Source organism: Pungitius pungitius, chromosome 6 (assembly GCF_949316345.1).
Source record: "Pungitius pungitius chromosome 6, fPunPun2.1, whole genome shotgun sequence".
Lineage (NCBI taxonomy): Eukaryota > Metazoa > Chordata > Actinopteri > Perciformes > Gasterosteidae > Pungitius > Pungitius pungitius.
In genome coordinates this window covers 545,295-566,561 of record NC_084905.1, presented here as the reverse complement: position 1 = coordinate 566,561, position 21,267 = coordinate 545,295, and the positions used below count along the sequence as shown (strand labels likewise).

At 44.0% G+C, this 21,267-nt stretch overlaps 3 protein-coding genes across 5 annotated transcripts; 2 read left to right on the top strand and 1 right to left on the bottom strand.

Annotated features, from left to right (window-relative positions):
- Positions 1-1,012: 1,012 nt before the first annotated feature.
- ric8b (RIC8 guanine nucleotide exchange factor B) lies at positions 1,013-9,628 on the top strand. 2 transcript variants are annotated; one of them, XM_037451068.2, is made up of 10 exons: positions 1,013-1,267; positions 1,684-1,731; positions 1,824-2,453; positions 3,823-3,917; positions 4,914-5,064; positions 5,437-5,535; positions 5,776-5,920; positions 6,111-6,255; positions 6,354-6,473; positions 8,055-9,628. In XM_037451068.2, exons 1-10 carry the CDS (start codon positions 1,184-1,186, stop codon positions 8,158-8,160), a joined length of 1,623 nt encoding a protein of 540 aa, XP_037306965.1. In that variant the 5' UTR covers positions 1,013-1,183; the 3' UTR covers positions 8,161-9,628. The 2 variants fall into 2 exon arrangements, with proteins under 2 accessions (XP_037306965.1, XP_037306966.1); XM_037451069.2 differs by having other exon boundaries at positions 1,014-1,267; positions 5,440-5,535.
- Positions 9,629-9,974: 346 nt separating this feature from the next.
- On the bottom strand, positions 9,975-17,337 carry si:dkey-103i16.6 (uncharacterized protein LOC557125 homolog). 2 transcript variants are annotated; one of them, XM_037451071.2, is made up of 9 exons: positions 17,222-17,337; positions 16,356-16,591; positions 12,171-12,327; positions 11,872-12,072; positions 11,471-11,703; positions 11,159-11,259; positions 10,906-11,067; positions 10,611-10,823; positions 9,975-10,307 (listed from the first exon to the last, which is right to left on the bottom strand). In XM_037451071.2, the coding sequence occupies exons 3-9, from the start codon at positions 12,314-12,316 to the stop codon at positions 10,119-10,121; spliced, it is 1,245 nt and encodes a 414-aa protein (XP_037306968.2). In that variant the 5' UTR covers positions 12,317-12,327; positions 16,356-16,591; positions 17,222-17,337; the 3' UTR covers positions 9,975-10,118. The 2 variants fall into 2 exon arrangements, with proteins under 2 accessions (XP_037306968.2, XP_037306969.2); XM_037451072.2 differs by lacking the exon at positions 17,222-17,337 and having other exon boundaries at positions 12,171-12,324; positions 16,356-16,773.
- On the top strand, positions 17,216-20,638 carry tmem263 (transmembrane protein 263). Its single transcript, XM_037451073.2, has 3 exons — positions 17,216-17,506; positions 18,511-18,581; positions 19,171-20,638. The coding sequence occupies exons 2-3, from the start codon at positions 18,515-18,517 to the stop codon at positions 19,473-19,475; spliced, it is 372 nt and encodes a 123-aa protein (XP_037306970.2). The 5' UTR covers positions 17,216-17,506; positions 18,511-18,514; the 3' UTR covers positions 19,476-20,638.
- Positions 20,639-21,267: the final 629 nt, after the last annotated feature.

Here is a 21,267-nt window from a genome sequence, read left to right as displayed (position 1 = left end):
TCTGTTTTTTCTGTGTTTAAGTCCAGTCATGTCCGAATATTAACAGTTTTATAGTTAAACACATTTTATCTTTTGAATATTCAGCAAAGAGCAAAGGCTGCTCATTGATTAAGTCTTGCTTCTGTGGTTTTTAATACCATTGTTTTAGGTAAAATTCTTTTGATTTGGCGTTGACATGTGTTACTTCTGAAAATACACTGCACATTTACCTTGTATTATAGCTCCAGTTTGCTTCTTTCTAAAGGAGTTTGGGCTCATAGTTACTTCTCTCCATGCAGTGTTAACACAGTGGGGGGTTCGCTCAGTGGCACAACAACACTGCAGAAAGAATTACATTTCAATGGAGAGAATGTCCTGGTTCCCTGGGGTCATTGTATCTCAGTCCCATAACCTTTGATCTTTGACCCACGTCTAGATTTGGTTTTATTGGAACAGATCCTCTGTGTTACGTTTCTCCCAAATCCTGCAGGATTCACGACAGGCTTTGTGTTCAGATAAAAACAACAAGTAGCTTCCTTTGTGCTTCTTTTATGGGCTTCAAAATGAGTTTAACTCAAGCATATTTCTGAAAGTAAACTTTAAAAAGAAAACCTTTATCAATTTGATTTCAAATTTCAACTTGTGTTAGCATTCTAAAAATCCTAAAAGTATACTGCAACACAAATGATAAGGAGGAAAAGGGACAGCTGCAGATTACACCAACATCAGAGAAAACATGCAAACTAAGGTTCAAACCCCAGAGATTATTCCTGTACGGCAGCTAAAGACAGCACATGTCCTGATCACATCTAATGACAAGAATGGGGACACTCATTCACCTGGACCTTCATTAGGAGTTTTATTCTTCTTCTGCAGTCACATAAGTGCCTCCAGCTACACCTGGCCAGCTCACACGTTCCCTTGTAGGTGTGCAACGCCCCCCCCCCCCCCCCCATATGAAAACCATATATATATATATATGTGTATCTGCGTGCATGTATGTGTGTAGTGTCAGTGTACACCAGGTGAGCGAGGAGCCGCCTTGAAGTGATGGAGACATTCAGGGGAGGTTCCCTGTTGACGGAAGCAGCCCTTACTGACGCTCTCACTAAGCTAGCCTGCTAGCAGCTAGCTAGAAAAGCTGCCCGACGCCCGTTGGTGACGTCCAAACCCAGCGAACAACTCGCATCCTCCGATATCCACCATGGATTTGAATACTATTTCGTCGCAGCTCGAAACTGTCGACGAAGAGGACGTCGAGAAGTTGCTGCGGCAGTTCATTGGAGAGGTAAATCGCGGCTCCGCTCGTTATTCACGTCAACCACAACGAGCCGCGGCGCTAACGTTAGCCAGCTAGCTAGCTGAACAAATGACGCCAGTTGGCACCCGGTTGAACGTGTTACCGACCGACTGAGCTACGATGTTGCCGCTGTTTAACGTCAGGTGGTTGAACGTGTCCACCAAACGTACCGGTGAGACGACGGTTAGAACAACGACGCACTAGCGCTGATGATGCTAAAGCTCACGGGTCACGTTACTTCACGTTGACACTTGATATGGCAACATTAGCACACTTTAGCTGTTTGTTGGAGGCACTTTAGAGCTAATGACATCCTTTATTTTGGAAGAGGCTCGTGTGTATTTACAATAAGGTCCGTGACGTGAGTTGTTCGGTGTCCACAATGAGGATCTGGTCTGTTTCAGAATAGCCACACCTTCACTTTCGACCCCAAGGAGGAATCCCTTCGCATCGTAAGTACGGTTCATTGGTTTGTCTGCGCAGTTGTTTTATTACACGATCAGGATCGCCCAGTCACGTGATCATCTCCCATTGTTAATTCCAGAAGTTGTGCCAGAGTGTGTTGTCAGTCCTCCGGAGGCAGGTGAAGCCGAGCTGTCAGCAGACGTGTCTGGAGACACTCCGCATCCTGTCCAGAGACAAGCGCGTCCTCGCACCTGTGGCCACCAGGGAGGGCATGCTGATCCTGGGAGGGATGGCGAGCCTGAAGGCCGGCGGGGATGGCGACGATAACCGGGACATCTCTCGGGAAGACACCCTGTCGGAGGAGGAGGAGAGGGTGGTGGTGGAAGCCTTGAAGTGCCTGTGCAACGTGGTGTACAACAGCCCCGCTGCTCAGCAGGTCAGCGTGGACGTGCAGCTGGTGGATGGCCTCTGTGCCACCCTGCGCACCGCCCGCACATGGCACCACGAGGTGGGCCTCTTCACACTGCGCCTGCTCTTCCTGGTGTCTGCCCTACGACCTGATGTCAGAGGGGTTTTGAGGCGAGAGTTGCACGCTGTCACGCTGCTGACGGAGGTCCTGGAGCACACCCTGGATGTGAGCTGGGTCGGGCCCTATGAATCCGCCCGTCCAGATCCACAGGCTCTGCCCATGCCCGCGGAGGACAATGAGAGAACCATGGAGGCACTCAAAGCCTTGTTCAATCTCACACTGTCTGACACCGGCGGAGAGGTGAGTGAGATCCGATATGTTGTGTGTTGTATGTATGTTATTATGTGTGGATTCTTTAAACACCAACAGGAGATGTTTTGAACTGTGAAATTCAGATTGCTTTACATGTTGTTGCTCCAAGGGCGACATTATCCCATTGCCTTGTGTAAAGGTTAGTACGAGGTGACGGTTGGCTAAAGGACAGATAAGAACAATAGTACTGAAGCACCTTGTCTTGGTGTTTAGAGAATTCAAACAGAACATTTCTTTGCTGCAACTCTGTTCTATAACAAGTATCAGCACTGAGCTATCAATGATTTTATTATTCTCACCTTTGCTTTTCCTACTGTGGCAAAATGACTCTTTTGTAGGCTACACACATGGCAAAAATGGTATCTTATCCTGCGAAGGAAACGGGAAGATATTTACTAAATATCATTCTAGAGCACATGTCAACTATTACATTTGGTTGTAATTGATGTAATTCGTGATGTAGTCATTTGTATCTGAGCCTGATTTCTGAAAATGACTGTCAAAACATTTCATGCAATTTTGACTGAAGGGGAGACATGGCTGCAAGTGCTGCATCTGACTGACACAATGTAAGTCGTAATGACACCAAATTAGTTCTCAAGTTAGACCCTTCCCTCCACTTTGAGTCCGTAGAAACCCAAACGTCTTCTTCCTCCTTTGTGTTTTTAATCTAGCTTTGATCTCCACCCATCCCTTAGGTCTCCTGTTTTCGCTCCGACGGGACGTTACCAGTGTGTAAAATGTCTTTTGTCAATCCATGGGAGCCACCCACACTCAATATAGACCTCCAGGATTTTATGGCTGTAGGCCAAGGCAATCAACCAGGATATACACACCATGCACACACATTATCCAAGACCAATATCGTTACAAGTCCACTCCTACAACCAGGCAAATATGCTCTGCAACAGAATCCACACAGTGGAGTCTGACCCACGGACACGGGCTACGTGTGCATCCTTTTACCGTGTGCATCTATGCATGCAGGAGGTCTTACTTAAAGAAGTAATAAACTTTGCCTTCCCTTTGAAATCTTTTTCACACTTGATGCAACTGAGTACTTACTTTTTAAAGGTGTCGAAGCGAAGTTTTTATTAACACAATATTTGTGTCTACCATTTGCGACACTGTGCTCTATAAAAATGCCATACGAGCAATCAGCAGGGAATATGAGATGACATGAATACTGTTGAAAAGAACAGTTCATCAAGCATTTCCCACACAGGTTGTAGTGCAAATTTTGCAGTTAGGCATTTGCTTTCTATGCTTTATCCTCGTTGCTTACGACGCATTGTTTTCTTTTTACCTCTGAACAATGTGAACTTGGAATAAAAACTGTACATTCTTGATTTATTAGGAAGATGAGCACCATTTCCGACTCATTGCTGCCATCTTGCGTCATCTGTTGATGCTGAAGACTGAGACCGAGGAGAAAACCGAGGAAGCACACAGGTCAGAAGTCTGTTCTTTACTCTCAATATATATACATTTTAATCTCCTTTAATAAACTACACTGCAAACAGTGATTCAAGGCGCTGTGCCCTCGGCAACCCGTGAAACTGGACAATCAAAGTGCTTCGAGTGCTCAGCAAAGTAACTTGAGTCCGTGTTCTGGTGTCCCTCGCTGTGGTTTGCCAGAGCAGCCCCTCCAAAGTAAGACTGAGAGCACATGATCCAGACTTTGGTGTCGTGGGAAAAAGCGACATTTCTTGGAGCCTTGTTGGGCGTTTCATCTTCTAGATGCTCTTAGCTGTCGTAACACTGTGGCAGCGTCTTCTTCTCATAGTAATTTAATGCAGGAATGCCAGGAATCCAGAGACTGAGATTTGAACAGTGTCATGTAAAGGAGATGGATGTTTCACTTGACCCGTCGAGTCACTGGATGAACCGTTCATGGGTGTTTGGTCCATTGACCAACCGAACTATTGTTTTATTTTTTTACAGACATTAACTGTTTTAAGTGGGGGAGGGGAGTGTGAATGCATGCTTTTTAGAGAAAACCACCAAACGCATTAAGATCCCAGAGGTGTCTGTGGCTCGGGTTATAAACACAGAGTTAGTAGATCGACCCTTTGAATTAGCGCACCAATTGATTGTTACATAACTTCAGAATAAATTTAAAAAAGATTTAAAAACAAATTGAATTAGGTAGATTATGCCAATAATTGAAAAAATATGAGTTATACTATTTGTTAAAAGCGCTTGGATGTTTGGCTTTATATTACCTTTTACTGTGCTGTCCAGCTACTACAGACACCAGCTATTTGTCCTTAATAGAAGTTCTCCATGCTATATTTTATTATTTATATTGATATATTTCTCACTACTTGTCTCTAGTTGCCTGTTGCAAGATTTTGCCCACAAAATCAATGTGAATGTTCAGACTAAGTATATTAAACTTTAAAAAAATCTGATCATGCCATGAAGATTATTTTTATTTATATCCAGCCATGCCATCAACCTGCTGAATAACCTGCCTGTGTCCTGCCTGGATGTGTTAATCGACGTGCCTGTCCAGGGTGGACTAGAGATATATGGTGGAAAGAATATGGATGCTGTCCAGATGTTAATAGACTTCATGGAGAAAAGGATGGACAAGGTAACGTTCATACTCCGTAGCAAATACATAGAGAGGGCTGGTTTTGGGTAATGGGTAACTTCATATTTAAATACAACAGTAAAGTGCAAGTGATACAAGTGAATTAAAGGGACTTGTTCAAGCTTACATGCAAACTACAACGCACACATTTAAAACCTGTTTACACAGATGCAGCTGGACATGATGCACAGTTTAATGTGGTGCAGGCCCCCTTTCATTGCACAACATGACACAACGCTTTGCTGCATGTCGTTTAGTTTTTCAGCCACTCATCTTTTCTTTTAACTCATTATTCTTCATATTGCCCGTGTGCTCCACTGACTAAAACCCATCCGCAGCTTGTGAAGTGTCTCTGGTTTGTGTCACTCCAAGCAGGGCTCCAACTACAAAGAAGGTTTGACTCCGGTCCTCAGCCTTTTGACTGAAGGATCCAGACACCACCGGGAGATCCGCAGATATATCAAAGCTCAGGTACAGTAGCTCCAGGCGGCTTTTTAAAGACCTCATCATAATAAAGTATGAGACATTGCTAATGTTTAGGACCGTTCTTATTGAGATGCCCCTTATTTTAGTACTGAAAGCTCACAGTGATTCTAACCCGATTTGGAGTACTTTCATAGGTCCATGAAAATGTGTGTTTTCATTACCCAGTTACTGTGTTTCAAAGTGAGACCTAATCTGAACTCTTTCTTATTATATCTGCATCTTCAGGTGCTTCCCCCGCTGAAAGATGTAAAGAACAGGCCGGAGATCGGCACCACCACCAGGAACAAGCTGGTTCGCCTCATGACACATGTTGACATGGGTGTGAAGCAGACTGCTGCAGAATTTCTCTTTGTCCTCTGCAAAGAAAGCGGTGAGCAGTGGTCAGGTCGTGTGGGGGGGGGGGGAAGAAAGAAAGACAAATCAGGAGGCGCAGGTGTCCAGTTGGATGCAAATGATAAACCAGTGAACTGCCAGTTGCATGATTACAATGTCAGATCGGCTCCTGATCGCACATGATGAACATTGGTGTAACAAGCTCTGCCATCTATCGTGTCTGCTAGTGGACAACCTGTTGAAGTACACCGGGTATGGAAACGCAGCAGGACTCCTGGTGGCTCGAGGACTTCTCGCAGGAGGGAGAGGAGAGACTCAGTACTCCGAAGACGAAGACTCCGACACCGAGGAATACAAATCTGCTAAACCATTGTGAGTTCTCTTGAAAAGGACCACGGGTTCGCTCACAGCCGCATGTTGACACCCGCTAAGAGGCACCGTTTGATGTTTCCCATCTGCTTGCTCGGCAGCATTAACCCAATCACCGGCCATGTGGAGGAGCCGATGCCGAATCCCATCGAAGAGATGACCGAAGAGCAGAAGGAGTATGAAGCCCAGAAACTTGTCAATATGTTTGACAAGTTGTCGAGGTAATTACACAAAGTAAAACGCAGAGAGCGAATAACGATGACAATACAATAGAAACCGGAAATGAGAAGAATCAAGTCTTGAATCGTAGATTCTTTGGCAGCGTGGTCAGTGTCTTCAACCCCTTTGTCAAAAATAATGATAATAATAAACAAGGCAGACGTACTGACAAACGGCTTAGTACCACATTTCAATCAATCAAGATCAATAACTTTTTCAGTTTTAGAAACTTTGCCTGCTCAAAGTATTCATGTCATTAATGGAGGGCGGCTGTATTCGTGATGACCTTTCCTCAGCGAGCGGTGGAGCACAATGCTGCACGAAGGTAGCGGTGAGCATGCTCCCTGCCAACCGCTTCATCAAAGGAAGAATCTCTGCCGCTTCAATTAGGCCGCAGCATTCAGACCAAGAAAACGGAAGCTGCCGGCACGCCACCGCAGCGTCATTACCACAGCCTTGTTAATTATCACCTAATTGGGACAGAAAGTCGGCTTGGCGGTCCTGGTTCCTTTATGTGCCGCGTTCGGGTTTTTGACGACCCGGGTGCTGACTTATTGTTGTCATTGTGAGGCGTCGGTCATTGGCCGGGCAGCGAGTGGGAACAGACGGATGCACAACTGACAACAAAGCAATTTGGGTGGAACGTGGAGGAACAAATGTGCAGACATAAGTCAGCTGGCCCTCGTTATTGTCGGGCCAAAGAGAGGGTTGAGCTGTAATGAGGCGCGTGTGCCCAGAAGAGTGAGATTCCTTTCCAAAGGCTGCGACTTCTTTATTCTCCTCCTGATGATGGCTAGCAAGAGGTGCGTCTTCAGCACAGGCTCTAAGGAGATCAGTCAGAGCCCTGTAAGAATGCACTCCCCTAACTACTTAACTGCTCCTCCAATTAGCACACATTCTGCTCCCCCCCCCCATCTGCCAGTCCGAGTAGAAGAGGAGGGAATGTTTAGACGCTAATTGGCAGAGATCATGTTTCATGTTTTTGTTTGTGTGCTGGTTAGTCCTCGTGTACCTGCTGAGTTAAACCAGTGATATAAGGCTCTCAACTAGTGGGGCATCTCTGCAAGTTTTATCAATTAAACTATTTGTTACCTAAAATTCTGGAGATATTTCCAGAATTGAGAATTTAACCTGCAGTCTGCCAAGGATGCGTTGAATGTTATCAAAGGACTCAGTGGACATGGCTATTTATATTTGAATCTCAAATTCATGCAAATGGAGGGAAAAAAATGGCCGTGGTAGATAATTCTGAGATGAATCATCTTTGAGGAAGTGGTGACACACAGGACAGGTATAATTGGATTAGGATGAAGGGGCAATAGTGGCTTTGAGGAGATTAGAGTGAGGGCTGATCCTGTAATTAATCTGCTGGGGGGAACAGGGGGGCCAGACAGGGGCAAGAGTCCTTGAAAGGGGGAGGGGGGCGTTCTTGATTTGACTTGATCTTAAGTAAAGATGTAAAAGCTCTCTTCAGACGGTCTGATGATTCAAAGGTAGGTTTAGTTTACATTGGAAACATAAGAAATGTGTTTCCCTTCCTTCCAGCAGAGGGATACCTGATGTTTCTCTCTTTGTGCCCACAGGCAGAACGTGATCCGGCCAATGGGGGTCCGGCCTGACGGAACGTTAGCACCTCTTGAAGAAACTCTTTGTGATCAACCTGAGGACTCAGGATCAGACTCTGACTAGTGCACTTCACATGGAGGCCACATATTCCAGGCTAAGCCCACTTGTGGAACTGTGTCCTAATTTGAGATCTGGACCTTTTTCTTTTTTTAAAGGAAGGTGACGATAGGTCACTCAGTCGCTGTACCAGTGCGTCCCAATAAATGATACTCCTATTAACTTAAAAACATGCAGATATCCGTACAACGAGTCGACCTGTAGTCAACACTACTCGTGGGGTGACCCTGAAGCGACAGGAAAGATGTGGCAATGGATACGAGAATCATTCATGAATAACAACATGGCTCCATAAACAACGAATACCTCTCCAAAAGTCCACTGGACGAGGTGCGTGGAAACAGCTGTTGACTGTCCTGTCACTCGCCCCTCTTTTCTATTCCCTCTGTGGATCGGGTTGATTAACGTATACATGCACCTTCTATTTATCTGCAAGGTTAAGGCAGGTCTAGTTTAAGCAGTGTGTGTGTGGGGGGGTAAGTAATGTATGTGTATATATACACACACACACACATATATATAGTGGCTGGTCAGTACTAGAAATGAGACTTGTGGTGATCCAGCTCTGAACTGGGACACGGTGAGTAGAAGTGGACCTGATGCGCTGGTTACTCTTGCAGTATGAGTTAATAATGTCATTATTTGCTGGAACATGTGCATCTTACTGAGAGCACAGTTATGGGTTTCGTAGTGTCACAAGGTTTAAAAGTCATTCCTTCACCTGTGCTTTGGTTTTTCACATTTTTCTGCTACATGATGAGTTTGTCTGCTCTGGATTTGGTGGATTTTAAATCATGAATGATTGGCGGTGTCTTAGATATTCCCCCGATTGCTTAATGTTTATTTTTGGGCATTAACACAATAGAGAACAGTTAAATCGTGCTGTACAACAGATTCCTGTGTACCGTCACCACGGTCCGTTCGGGGGTGACGTTTTGGTCACAACTCTGTTTACTAAGGGCTCGTGTAGCCTTCAGTGCTCATCTCTGACCCAACTGGCTCCAAAGCAGTTCATGGAAACGCTTGATTTGCTTTTCTCTTGTGACCCTTTAAGAGTTTGCTTAGATCTGATTGTGAAACACGGCCTGTTGTGTAGTTACCAGTTTCCCAGAAACCTTCACAAATCGGGGCTTGTTGGTTTACTGTTGTGCAACTGGGATTTTTTTCCATTCAAAGCTGACTTTAAAGAGATGTCCAGCGTTTGGTGTCCGATCGTGAATAGAATGTTTCTGCCATCGCTGCAATTTTACTTTCACCAAATGCGCTGTGACAGGTCTTTTTCCTCTTCACCTTTTTTGGGCTAATTTGATACAAATCTGGGTATAAACTCAGTGTTGTGTTGCTACAATTTCCTTTCATGTTAATGCTGCCAGTTTTAAAGAAAGCTGCATGTTTGTTACAACTTCACTTATTTGTTGTATTGTAAGAAAATGACTGATAAGACCCAGAGAAAATAAATATACATTTTACCTGAGAGACTTTGTAATTACATGACACTTGTATTATTATTCCCCACCGCGCTGGGCTCAGACCTGGAGTCAGTCACCTCTCACTTCTGATCCTGGCTACTTCTTCCAAGATGTTTGAGGAGGAAGAGTGGCTCTGAGAAACGTCAACCCAGCCAAGCAGCCTCGTCCCTCCTGGAACTGTTTGAAGAAGAAATTTAAATGTGGGATTTCACTAATGTGATGAGGCTTCCACTCAAACGTTAATAAACCGGAGAATAGTTGGTGTTTAATAGACTTAATAATCCAAGCAAAAAAGGTTTCATGCACACACGTTTTATTTAATATTGTTTAAAATACATATAAAACATTAAAAAAGTTTAATGAGAAACATCGGGATTTGGGATTTTTGTTACATCATATATATATTTATGAGTGTTCTGTTCTCTATGTCTATAAAAAGTGCTTTAATTATGAAACAAAGATGGAGAGTAAAAAGTGTCTTAAACCATTCCAGCATTAATTGCTCTGGCAGGACGATGCAGAGCTTTTGCTGTCCGTCTCAGAGTCCGTCTCCTCCTCGCCGCCGCTGTTGATGGCGTGTCTGCATTTGGATGTTTCCATTGCACACGGAGGCTCTGGAGCTCCTCTGCTCTGAGAAGACGTTTGTCCGCTCCCTGACAAGCTGCCAATGAACGTAGGGATGATCTGCAGAAAGGGAAATAACATTTTAAGAACCGGACCACGAGAGTGAAACATCAATAGTAATAAAGCCAACGGATACTTTTCCCATCATTTGACTTCGACCTTATTTAACTTATTTTATGAGTAAACTACACACCAAGGAAAAATGGGTGGAATGGCTGAACGCTTCTGCTTTTTTTTTTTTAACTGTCCATTGTTAAGAATTAATAGAATTGCAACACTACATCACTGGAGAACTCTCCCCTATCTATATTTAACACATTTTTCATATTATTTTGAAGAAGTACAGTTTGAAATGTAACCCACCGGTGTTTCTTGAGTCCTCATCAGCTGCTCAATCTCCTCGTTCCAGCCAAGCATCGTAGTGAACCTCCGCACGGTATCCTCCAGGTCGCCGAGCTCCACGTGGTCTCCTCTGCGCAGGGGGACCTTCTCGAAGGGACCCACGGCGTGTCGGTTCAGGAGGAGACGCGGCACCGTGGAGCGCACCGTGTTCACCAGGCTCGCAAACGGCTCAATCTGAAACGATTCGATTTCGTACGCTTAGGGGCTTAAAAAAAACTACCTGAAGTAGTAAATACAGATATTAGAAAATGTTAACCTGTAATGAGGTGCCCATAATCATTAGCAGGTCTGCTTTGGGGAAGTCTTTAGTGTGGAGGAAATACTTTTGAGGAAGGTCCTCTCCAAAAAACACAACATCAGGCTTGACTGTTGCAGCACAGAATGTACATATGGGGACGTTGTCGTTCATTATGGCGTGCTACAAAACAAAGACACAAGCGTTAGTCTGGCATCGAATGCACTCAATGACTATTCAATCGGAGTGTTTTTTAACGTGTGTTCAGACCCACCTTGGCCTCGTCTGCAGGGTACGGCGTGTAGCACAGGTGACAGGCGGCTGTTGCAAAACTACCGTGAGCTTCCACCAGTTTGTCATCCGGGATGCCACAGACTGAACAAAGTGGTCCGACATTACAAGAGTTAGAGCAAACCAGCAGAAATAGAATCTGACGTGAATAGGGCAGCGAGCAGTGCTTCACATTCAGTGCTAGTCTGCTGTCATTATTTCCGGTTGGTTACATGCACTTTAAAAATAGTACTTTTACTTGGTACCTTAAACAGCTCAGAGTTCATCTCGTTTTTTAGTTTTTGTTCCCACTCACGTTTCTCCAGTCCGTCGATGTTCTGGGTGTACATGCGTAGAAGCAGCCCTTTGTTATGGAGCATGCGGACGAAGTAGTGGATGTAGTTTGGTCGGTGGCTGCCAGGATAGAGCGCCTTGGCCAGGGAGAAGAACGGCTGCGGGTCGTTGGAGAAGTAATCAATGTTGAAAATAGCTTCCGGGTAAGGGATGTTGTACTTCTCCAAGTTGGCGTAAAGACCCGTGCCCGGGGTTCTGAAAATGTGGAAATAGCGGCATTTTGGGCACTATGGTGACGCTCTTATTGTAGGTAACGAAAAGTGTCTTTCTCATAATCCTTTTTATTTGGTGAAAGACGAATTTAACTGCAATGAGAAACGGGAGGAAGAGGCTGAGGAGAGCATGAAACCCACAGACACCCACCTGAAGTCCGGGATGCCGCTGGCTGTGCTGATTCCCGCCCCGGCCACCACCACCACCTTCTTACAGCGGCCGAGCTTCACCAGCCGAGCAACTGAGGCCAGACCCCCGAGGGATGAGGGCCTGACGGGCGACGTGGACGGACTGCTCCGACCACACCTGGACCCCGAGGAGTGACCGCCGCTCCTGGACCCCTCTCTGTTACTGGAGGGCAAGCGAAACAAAAAAAAGACACAAAACCTCTTGATCCCACGTTACGTCCCAGACAGAATCAGTTTATGTCAAATAGTGAATGCATTAACCTTTGTTGTTTTGCACACGGCCCGGGCCCAGCGTCCTGGGTCTCTGCCGGGCCCGTGGGCCTGGTCTGGGAGCTGGACCTGCGGGTCATCCTGGGGACCGGAGACTGGGGGACTTTTTCATCCCAGCTGGACTTGGACCTGTTCATCCCGACACCTGCTGATGAAAACACACACACTTCCTCTGTGGTATCAGCACAGAAATGATAAACAATGTTTTATCGTTTTGAGGTGCCGAATGGAAAATATTCCTAACCCCCCCCCCATTACTTCACTAATTAGATATTAAATTGTTTCCAATGGTTTGCTTAACATTTGCTCCCCCTCCATTTCCCCATATTTAAAAAAGCTGTTTCACTGAAATCATCCGTTTCTCTTCACTCCCTTTGCAGAGAAGAGCTGACATGTTTTAAAACTGTCAACTGTGGAACAAAAGCTAATGGCTGCAATATATCTCTCCCCCCCCCTCTCCCCCCCCCCAGCTATGCTAATACAGTCCACAGCTGTGGCAGCTTTAGTGTTCAGGGTAGAGCGGAGGGGTTCGGGGAGTTAAAGAGCGGTGGCAGAGGAGAAAGGGAACCGTAGATTGACTGTGTGTCAACAAACCCAGCTGGGTGAGAAAAGAGGACCCGCCCCCCACCACTGCCCCCCCCCCCCACCACTGCCCCCTCAAACCGAGTGGAAAGGGGGGAGGGCAGAGATAAATGATACAGAGGCAGGATTCAATAAAGATGGAACAGAGGAGTAGAAGAGGAGGTGGGGGGGGTGGGGGTGGGGGCGCTATTCTAGGCCTTCAAACAACTTCCAGGAGGAGTGAGTGCGAGCGATCCGGCCGAGGCGGCGGACAAAAGAGCTACAACCCGTAAAACACGAGCGCTTCAGAGCTCAGCTTTTCTCCAGAAGCGCCTTGTGGCCCTCAGTGGACACGAGAGCAGCGACGGGTCACTGGAGGCTGACGGGTCAGAATATAAATAGCAGGCTTTGGGACAAGGTGGCCTCAAAGATTCTCTTTAATTCAACCTTCAAAATATGAAGAAAATGTAGCATTACTGTGTGAAGGTTGGCTTCTAACAAATTGAACATTCTCTACTTTGATTTGAGCCACTTTTCACTTTGCCTCTTTAAGTGCTGAAACCCCCCCCCCCCCCCCACATGACTTCTGTTTTGCCCTCCCTGCACATCCTAAAGAACCATTAGAACAGCGGGTGAGGGTCTGTGCTTTTGTCTGGACTCCTCTCGAAAAGAAGCTGCCGAGTACTGGAAATAAATCAGTGGCCCAGTTATTAAGGTCTGTGACCTGGAGCAACGATTACAGGACACAGGTGTAGGATGGATTCACCAAATTTAATTCAAGGGGAAATGAGAGAAACTTAAATACAATACTAAACAACTAAATTAAAGTTGAGAGTGCTGCGAATGTTTTTACAAGATCAAACAGGTTTTCAGTGTGTTAAAAGTCTTCTTTTATCTGATAAAAGTCCACATGTAATACAATTACTGTTCTTTAATGACAAATACATCCTTGTAGGAATGACAAAAGGCTTAGAAAGGATTTGAGCCCCCCCTGCCCCCCCTTTAAAGGCCTTTCACACGGCTTGGTCCCGCAGCTCTACCCAGTTGAAAAGATGAGTGTCCCAGTGTCGGACCACCAGGGGTGTAGCTGCTCATATGAGGGTTACAGTTATCTCATTAGGATAGTTCTACTCCACTGGGGACACCTTCGTGCTCACCAGTACCACCCCAAGAGTCACACTCCTGGATAATCCCTTTACAACCCCCCAAGGGGCAGGGAGACACAAGGAGAAGGGTTTGTGTTCAAACGGCAGCTTCTCACTGACAATTAAGGCTCAACTCAAAGAAGTTCTACTTAATTTCAAAACCCGTTAAAATGCTCCAGGTAACATATTTATATCTTTATATTTAGGTTTTGTCCAACCTGCAGCCGCATTTTTGCTTTGAAAAAATGAAAATTTCATAAATTGTTTTACTAATCAACAAAATATTGAAAACCACAACAATCATGATGTCAACAACAATGGTAAATAAAACTAATTTAAGAATTCCACATTTAAAAAAAAAAAAAGCCACATTTCAGGACACTTTATGGTCCTGCGCTGTAAACCCAGTAAGGGGCGGGGCCATCGCTGACGATTTTGGTTAAGTGAAATGACACCTCATTTAACACTCCACCTACAGTGGAATTGGGGACACAGCGCACTTTCATCTCTGCACCCCCCCCCCCCCCCTCCTCCTCATCCTCCTCTCCAATGACACAGACAAGAGGCAGCCTGGTGGTCGCCATGGGGACCTCTTCATAGTCTGAGAGGCAGCAGCTCGATGTTGCCCTTCCCCACCTGCTCACTAATGACATATCACTCTGTGTAGCATCTTTGTTGGGCTCTAAACTGACACAAAGCAGGGAGTCCTAATTTGTGTTAGTATATTGTTTGCTCACAAAGAGGAAGGCGGGGGGGGGGTTGGACAGCCAACTCTGCTCAGTGGGTGGATGGTTAACTAGCGTCTCTTCCTGTCCCGTTAGTCCCCTGAGGACTTTACCAGCCCGAATTAAACACCATCGCAATGATTGTGCAATCGTGTAGATTATTTGAGAGAACTGGATCTGAAAATAAACAGTGAAAGGACATCACTAGAAAATGACATAAAACAAAACAACAGGTTTACAAGGAACAATTGAAGCGATGAAGTTAATTCAACTCCTTTAGGCCTACAACAAACTTATTTTTTCCATTAGGAATTCATCTGCTAATTAGTTTTTTGACTATTCATGGTATCGTTTAGCCTGAAGAGTGTCAAATTGTTTTGTAAAGCACAATGAGTCATTTTAATAAAAAATTGCAAATAAAAAATTATTACAGTCTAAAATACTAAAATATTTGGGTTTTAGTTGACAAAGTACTACATTCATGAACATTGTTTCTTAAATATTTGTGACAGTCTAGTTTTCAAAAACCCTTTTGGGTGTGTAGTGCTAAGAGAAATGAAATCAGCTGACTTGCAGACAGACTGCTCTTGATGATGATGATGATTTACTGAAAGTGAGGCTACATTGGCACCTGCTGGAAGCAAAACCTCATTACACTTTAACACCCATTTTTGCAAACAACCGATGCCACATGCCCCGTGGTTATTGTAAACTTTAATTCAGGCGCTCGAGACATTTATTCGGAAAGCTTGACCTCTGGTCTTCTGGCGTGGTCACAACAATCTGCAGTTCAACGAGCTGAAAACTGTGCAGATGTCGGTGGACTTGGGAAGGAGTCAGGACCTGGTGGGGCCTTTGACATGGACCCCATCAGGAAGAAGGCCCAGCAGAGGTTGAACCTGCTGCTGGTCCTCTTCTACCCGCCGTCATCCCGTCTGCTCCCATCATTGTGTGGTTGGGCCACTAACCAAGACAGGAAGGGGCTAGGACAATAATGGGCTGAACCTGTACCCCCCCCCCCCAGAGTCAGAAAGCATCACTGCAGACCGTTCACAGCCTGGGTGCAACATGTTCAGACTGCTCCTCTCTGGACCCCAACACCACGGGGCACAGGAACAGCTTCTTCCCTCGGGCCGTCTCCCTCATCAAAAACCAACCAGACGTACTGCCCCCCCATTTGCTCCATCACCTCTATCTACCTGCTGCTGTTGATGTTGTTGTTGTTGTGTATAGGCAATTTCTTTCTGAGGGGGGTGGGGGGTAGTACAGTGACCAGCAAGGCTAGTAGTCGGACAAACGGTTCAGCCGACCGCTATTTTTAATTAAGCAATAATTTGAATTGCACATATTTCCAGGGGGGGGTAATGGTAGGGGTAACACTGATGCCAGTAGTTGTTGTGTCACAAATCCCACTAGTGCACACACCAAATATTTGGATCAGGCACACAGAGCAACTGAATACTTAAAATATTACAGCAAGCTCAAAGTGAAACTAAAACGAGGAAAATATTTGGAAATGGGGGGGGGGGCTTTAAAATTAATGCAATAAATAAAGCGGGCTAAAACACTGAGGAATCAAATTAGAATCAATATAATACCACGAAGGGCCAATGTAGCGCCCCTAGAATATGGTGCTCCACGTGCCCAGATCAGAGAATAAAACTACTACTACTAAGAATGAGAATACTAAGAATAAGAAAATGTAGATAGGTACAGAGAAAGGGGTTAATGTCGTGATTTGGTACCTGTCTCTCCGGACGGCGGAAGTTTTGAATGCAGACAACGACGACAGGCGGGCGACTTTGTTGAGCCACTCGAGATGCTTCACGGCCAGAAGGAACCTCGCTGCAATTCCTTATCTCTAAATTATTGTTCCTGTAACCCTGCAGCCGCCGCAGCCAGGTCAACATTTGATCCAGAGGAGATAAAGGTGTCCCGTTCTTCTCAGATACAAGCACCTCGTCTATACATGCTACCTACGCTGGTGGTTGGAGAGGAGAGAACTGTCACTCTGTTCGTATTTCAGTGGATCAAAGAAGTCATTGCGAATAGAGGCGGGAAACCAGTCACGTGGTGCTGAGTGTCCCTATAATATTCAAATGTGTTCACAGCGGACATGTTGACTTGTCATAGTGCCCGTATGTTGATGTTTTTAACAGAATTCAAAGGCTCAATATATTTAAATATGGTGTGTATTTGTTTCAATAATACATTCCGTGTCCATAATTCAGTTGTATACGTTTTCCTCATAAAATTACATCTCAGATCTATATATCAAGATAATATTGGCTTCTGTTCTGTTTATTAGTCGTAGACGATCTTTGAGTTAGAGCCAGCATGGAGGATGAACGTCATTTCCGCTTTGAGAGGAGGATGTTGTTTTGGTGTTTTCGGTAAAGCGTCCTCTCCCGCCAAAGTGACGAACGGGGGCCTTGTTAAATGACAAATGTTTGTCTGCCATATTTTCCACAGTTGTCCCTAATCATCACCAACACATATACACATACATGCATTAAAAAAAACAGAAAGAAAGATCACAGTCAAAGCCCAATGTTAGTGCACGATATTACTGAACATTAATAGGCTACTGTATTTTCAGACAATCACTTACACAGTGCTTGAACGTGCATGTGGTTAGGTTAATGGCAGCCAGCAGCTGGAGCTCCGTCCCGCGGATGGTGTGTACGTTACCTCTGTGTGCTTCTATGGGTGGAGACTGAGGTCCTCCCTCAACATATAATCAGACAGAGAACACAAGTAAGCCTAACCCCCACCGCAGCTAACGTTACATGTTATTAGAGGCCGTGTAGCCCGAGAATCATTATTATTTAGTGCAGAAGGTCGCGCACAAAGCTCACAGTTACGATACGTTGGATCCGTCGGATCACAAAATAAGGTAAGTGTTACATTAAATCAGCTAGTTTATGCTTTTGTTTGTGTATGAAGCGATGAGAGCTTGCAGGACCACAAAATACTGAGCCATATCTTGCAAATCACTTTCAAAGAAGACACTTAACCAACAGTGTAATCGGGACAGAAATGAAAATGTCAATGGTTATAAATATCAATCCATCGACAATGGGGAAAACCGTTAAAGCTTGTGACGTGTCTCAGCTAACGTTACTAGATTGTACCAATAAGCGAATTAAAAGGCTAAAGGCTAAACAACCACATAGTATGGGGTGTTAAATACAAATCTAACCCTTTCTAGTATCTGCAATTGTTGCATAATTGGACAACTTTTAAGCAAATATCGCTTTTAACTGCCACTGGGATTGACGTTAGCTCAACGTTTACGTCAACGTATTCTGCCACGAAGCCGCTGCCGTCGGTTCGCTAACGTGACGTAGCACGCGTTTTATACGGGAACTAACGGTAGCGTCCTTAATCCATGGAAGCTACCACCGTAACCATGGTGATGAATAACGTTCTTATCTCCGCGCTCCTTTGTATCTCCAATGGTTAGCTTCTCTTTGCCGGTTGTATTAATTTTATATATATATATATATATATATATATATATATATATATATATATATATATATATATATATATATATATATATATATATATATGTGTGTGTGTGTGTGTGTGTGTGTTTTGAATCTGTTGCTGTGTGGCGCACCATGAACAGGTCGGACTTGTTTTAGGATCAGCAGCAAGCTCCTGCTGTTGTCCCTACACACCCTCATCCCGAGCCTATTTACTTTTTCTATAAACTATTTGCATTTGGTATAAAGGGTCTTAACGGCATCTAACTAGTCTCATCCTACACGAAATGAATAAACTCAGAAATAAATGCAACAACGAGCACATGGCTCTAACAGGGGAACAATCACAAGTGACATACCCTATAGTTCTGCATATCTCTGTTGGTGACTGTGTGGTATTTTCTTGCAGAGAGATGAGTGAGGCGAGGCAGGTGCCTGAGGACATGCCTGCATACCTCAACGATGAGCCAGTATCTACAGGTACCTTTATTTGTTGTAGTCCTCTGACAACTTTCTGTTTATTGCCCCCCAACGTGTTCAAAAAAAAGATCTTTTGACGTTTAATCATGGAAGTCATTGAAGCTACAGTACTTTCAGAACCACAAAACACTGACCCACAGCATCTTACAAATCCGTTTAAAACCAAACAGTGAATTCGGGACAGAAATGGAAATATTAATAAATGTCGTTCAAGCGGCGGTGGGAAGCAAACATTTCCAGCTTCTGAAATGAAATGTGATTTTATTGTTTTATTCAATTAGTCAACAAAATTAACTACCCGATTAATCAATGAAAATAATCATCTTTAGCATCCTGGTGAGTTAAGCAGACACTTGTGACCCCGGTTCTATCGTCATTGGACTCTTATGGGTAAAGGCATGTTTGGAGTCGTGCTGAATTGTAATTGAAATGAATTCATCCCAAAGAATATTAGTCCGCAGCTATTTTGATACGACACTAGAAAGTGAAATGTGAATAATCATTTTTGCAGCCCTAGTTTGGAGCAATTCTATCCTGTTGCTTATTTAGAAACAACAGTGGATCCTAAAATGTTGCTTTCTCAAACCAGAAGACGACAAAAACAAGGATCACCCCGCGGCGCAGCCGGGCCTGTTCGGCAGGTTGGCGGGGGGCTTGTACGGCGCCACCAAGGGAGCTTTAGGAGCGACCGTGGGCGGCGTGACGTGGATAGGAGGAAAGAGTCTGGACCTCACCAAGACCACAGTCTGCTCCGTGGCCGCGCTGCCCGGGATCGGAGTGGGTCTGGTTAAAGGAGGCGTGTGTGCTGTAGCCGGGGGGGTGACTGCGGTGGGCTCTGCGGTGGTCAGCAAAGCTCCCATAGGAGGAGGCAAAAAGAAGGACAAGTCTGACTGACGGAGAGTGAACGCACTGGGCTCGCACTGTGAGCAGGAAAAGAGCAGCACAGGTTGCACACGTTTACTGAACACCTTTTCGGTAAAGGGAGTCTTTTGTTGTTTTTCTTTGGTTTGTGTTTTATAATGTGATTGCTGTTAAATGTTCATATACTTAAGGAGTTAAGACCCACAAAGGGTGAACTAACAAACACTCTCCTGCTCTGTTGTTAAAGGAAAACACTCTATTATCACCCGTGCCTGAACTTGTCAAATAAAATGTCCATGTTTCAGTTTTGATAAGAAGTGACGACCCTGTTTTAACTGTTGTACTTTACACCCAAGTTAACTTTGGCACCAGAAAAGAGAGGCTCCTAAACAGTGTAAAATCAAAGTAATTTGACTTGCAAGACAATCCTTGATCAATGGTGATCTGACACACTGACAGGTGTTTCACTTTCAACTCTCATGGATCAGAAATGTTCAGTTAATGGCTTCTGTTCAGCTCAGATGGACGAACCTGTGATCAGAGCTGTGATCTTCGAGCTCGGGTCCAGTTCAATATCTAAACCACCAGCTGACAGTTGGATTCTTTTTTACTGGTGAACTTTGTGATGTGAAAAAGGAATGGACCGCTTCCTGATTAGTTTGCATAATTTGTAACGCACAAATGATTTGAGGTAAAACTCATTTGAATTTTTAGACAAAGATAACGAGTCAATACAAATGTCTTTGTAGGTTGGTTTGGATGCAGTTTTCCATAATAAATGGCAACTTGTATTTATTTGGATTATCTTTGTTTAATATAAACATTAAGAAATCTAGAGGAAAAAAAATAGGAAAAGGAGAAGAGGGTAAATACCTTTTCGCAGCCCCATGGGACAGTTTCACTTCTCGTAGATATTGTGTCACCTGGTGGAAAGTGACTCGTACTTTTGATAAAGCATCTGATTTATTACATTGTGTCACATTATGAAAAAGTATTTTGATTGCAGTCAACTTAAATTCCAGTTTGACTATACTATTTTTACATGACATATTTTGACTAACTGAATATTTTTATAATGACTATGTTTGTTAAGCTTTCTCAAATCAAACTGTTAACATCTATGTTTTGGACACAGATGCATCATAATGTCATAAATATATATTACAGTGTATCAAAGCATTACTTCTCAACCTGAACGTTGCCCAAATGCCTCTTTGTGTTGCTTAATAAATCTGAAGGCTGGAGTTTGACTTTACATTCTTTATTTCAAGTGTCAACTGCATTTTAAGCTGACAAACTTGGTTTAATCCGTGTTGCAGGATGTTTGAAAGTTTGTTAAACAATGTGAATTTTTTGAAACATGGCAATATTCCGAAAATGTTTAAATAAAACATGCTGAAAGTTGTATGTATTGTGTCACATCAGTCACAAAACATTATATTATACTTTTTTAGTTCTGTTTATTTTTATTTTTTTACTGACCGCTAAATCTGTTGTCCTTTAACTTTAACTCTTCCGCTCTAGACAAAATTGAGATGGAGATTTCTTTAAAACCTTTTTTATAACCTCAGTTCAAGAATATTTGACCCACAAAATATTTGTTACATTTTGAGTAAAATGAAAACATGCATAACCTATAATTAGGTGCTATACTCAATATACTTTGTTTTTATTTTAAATGATGGAGTATACAATGCTAAATGCAATTAAAACACTCCAGGTTGGTTTTCCTAACAAACAGAGAAGCAACAAGATGTTTTGTCTCCAACATCATTTTCCATTCATTATAATGATTTAGCCCTCCAAATTAAATCTTCTAACATCA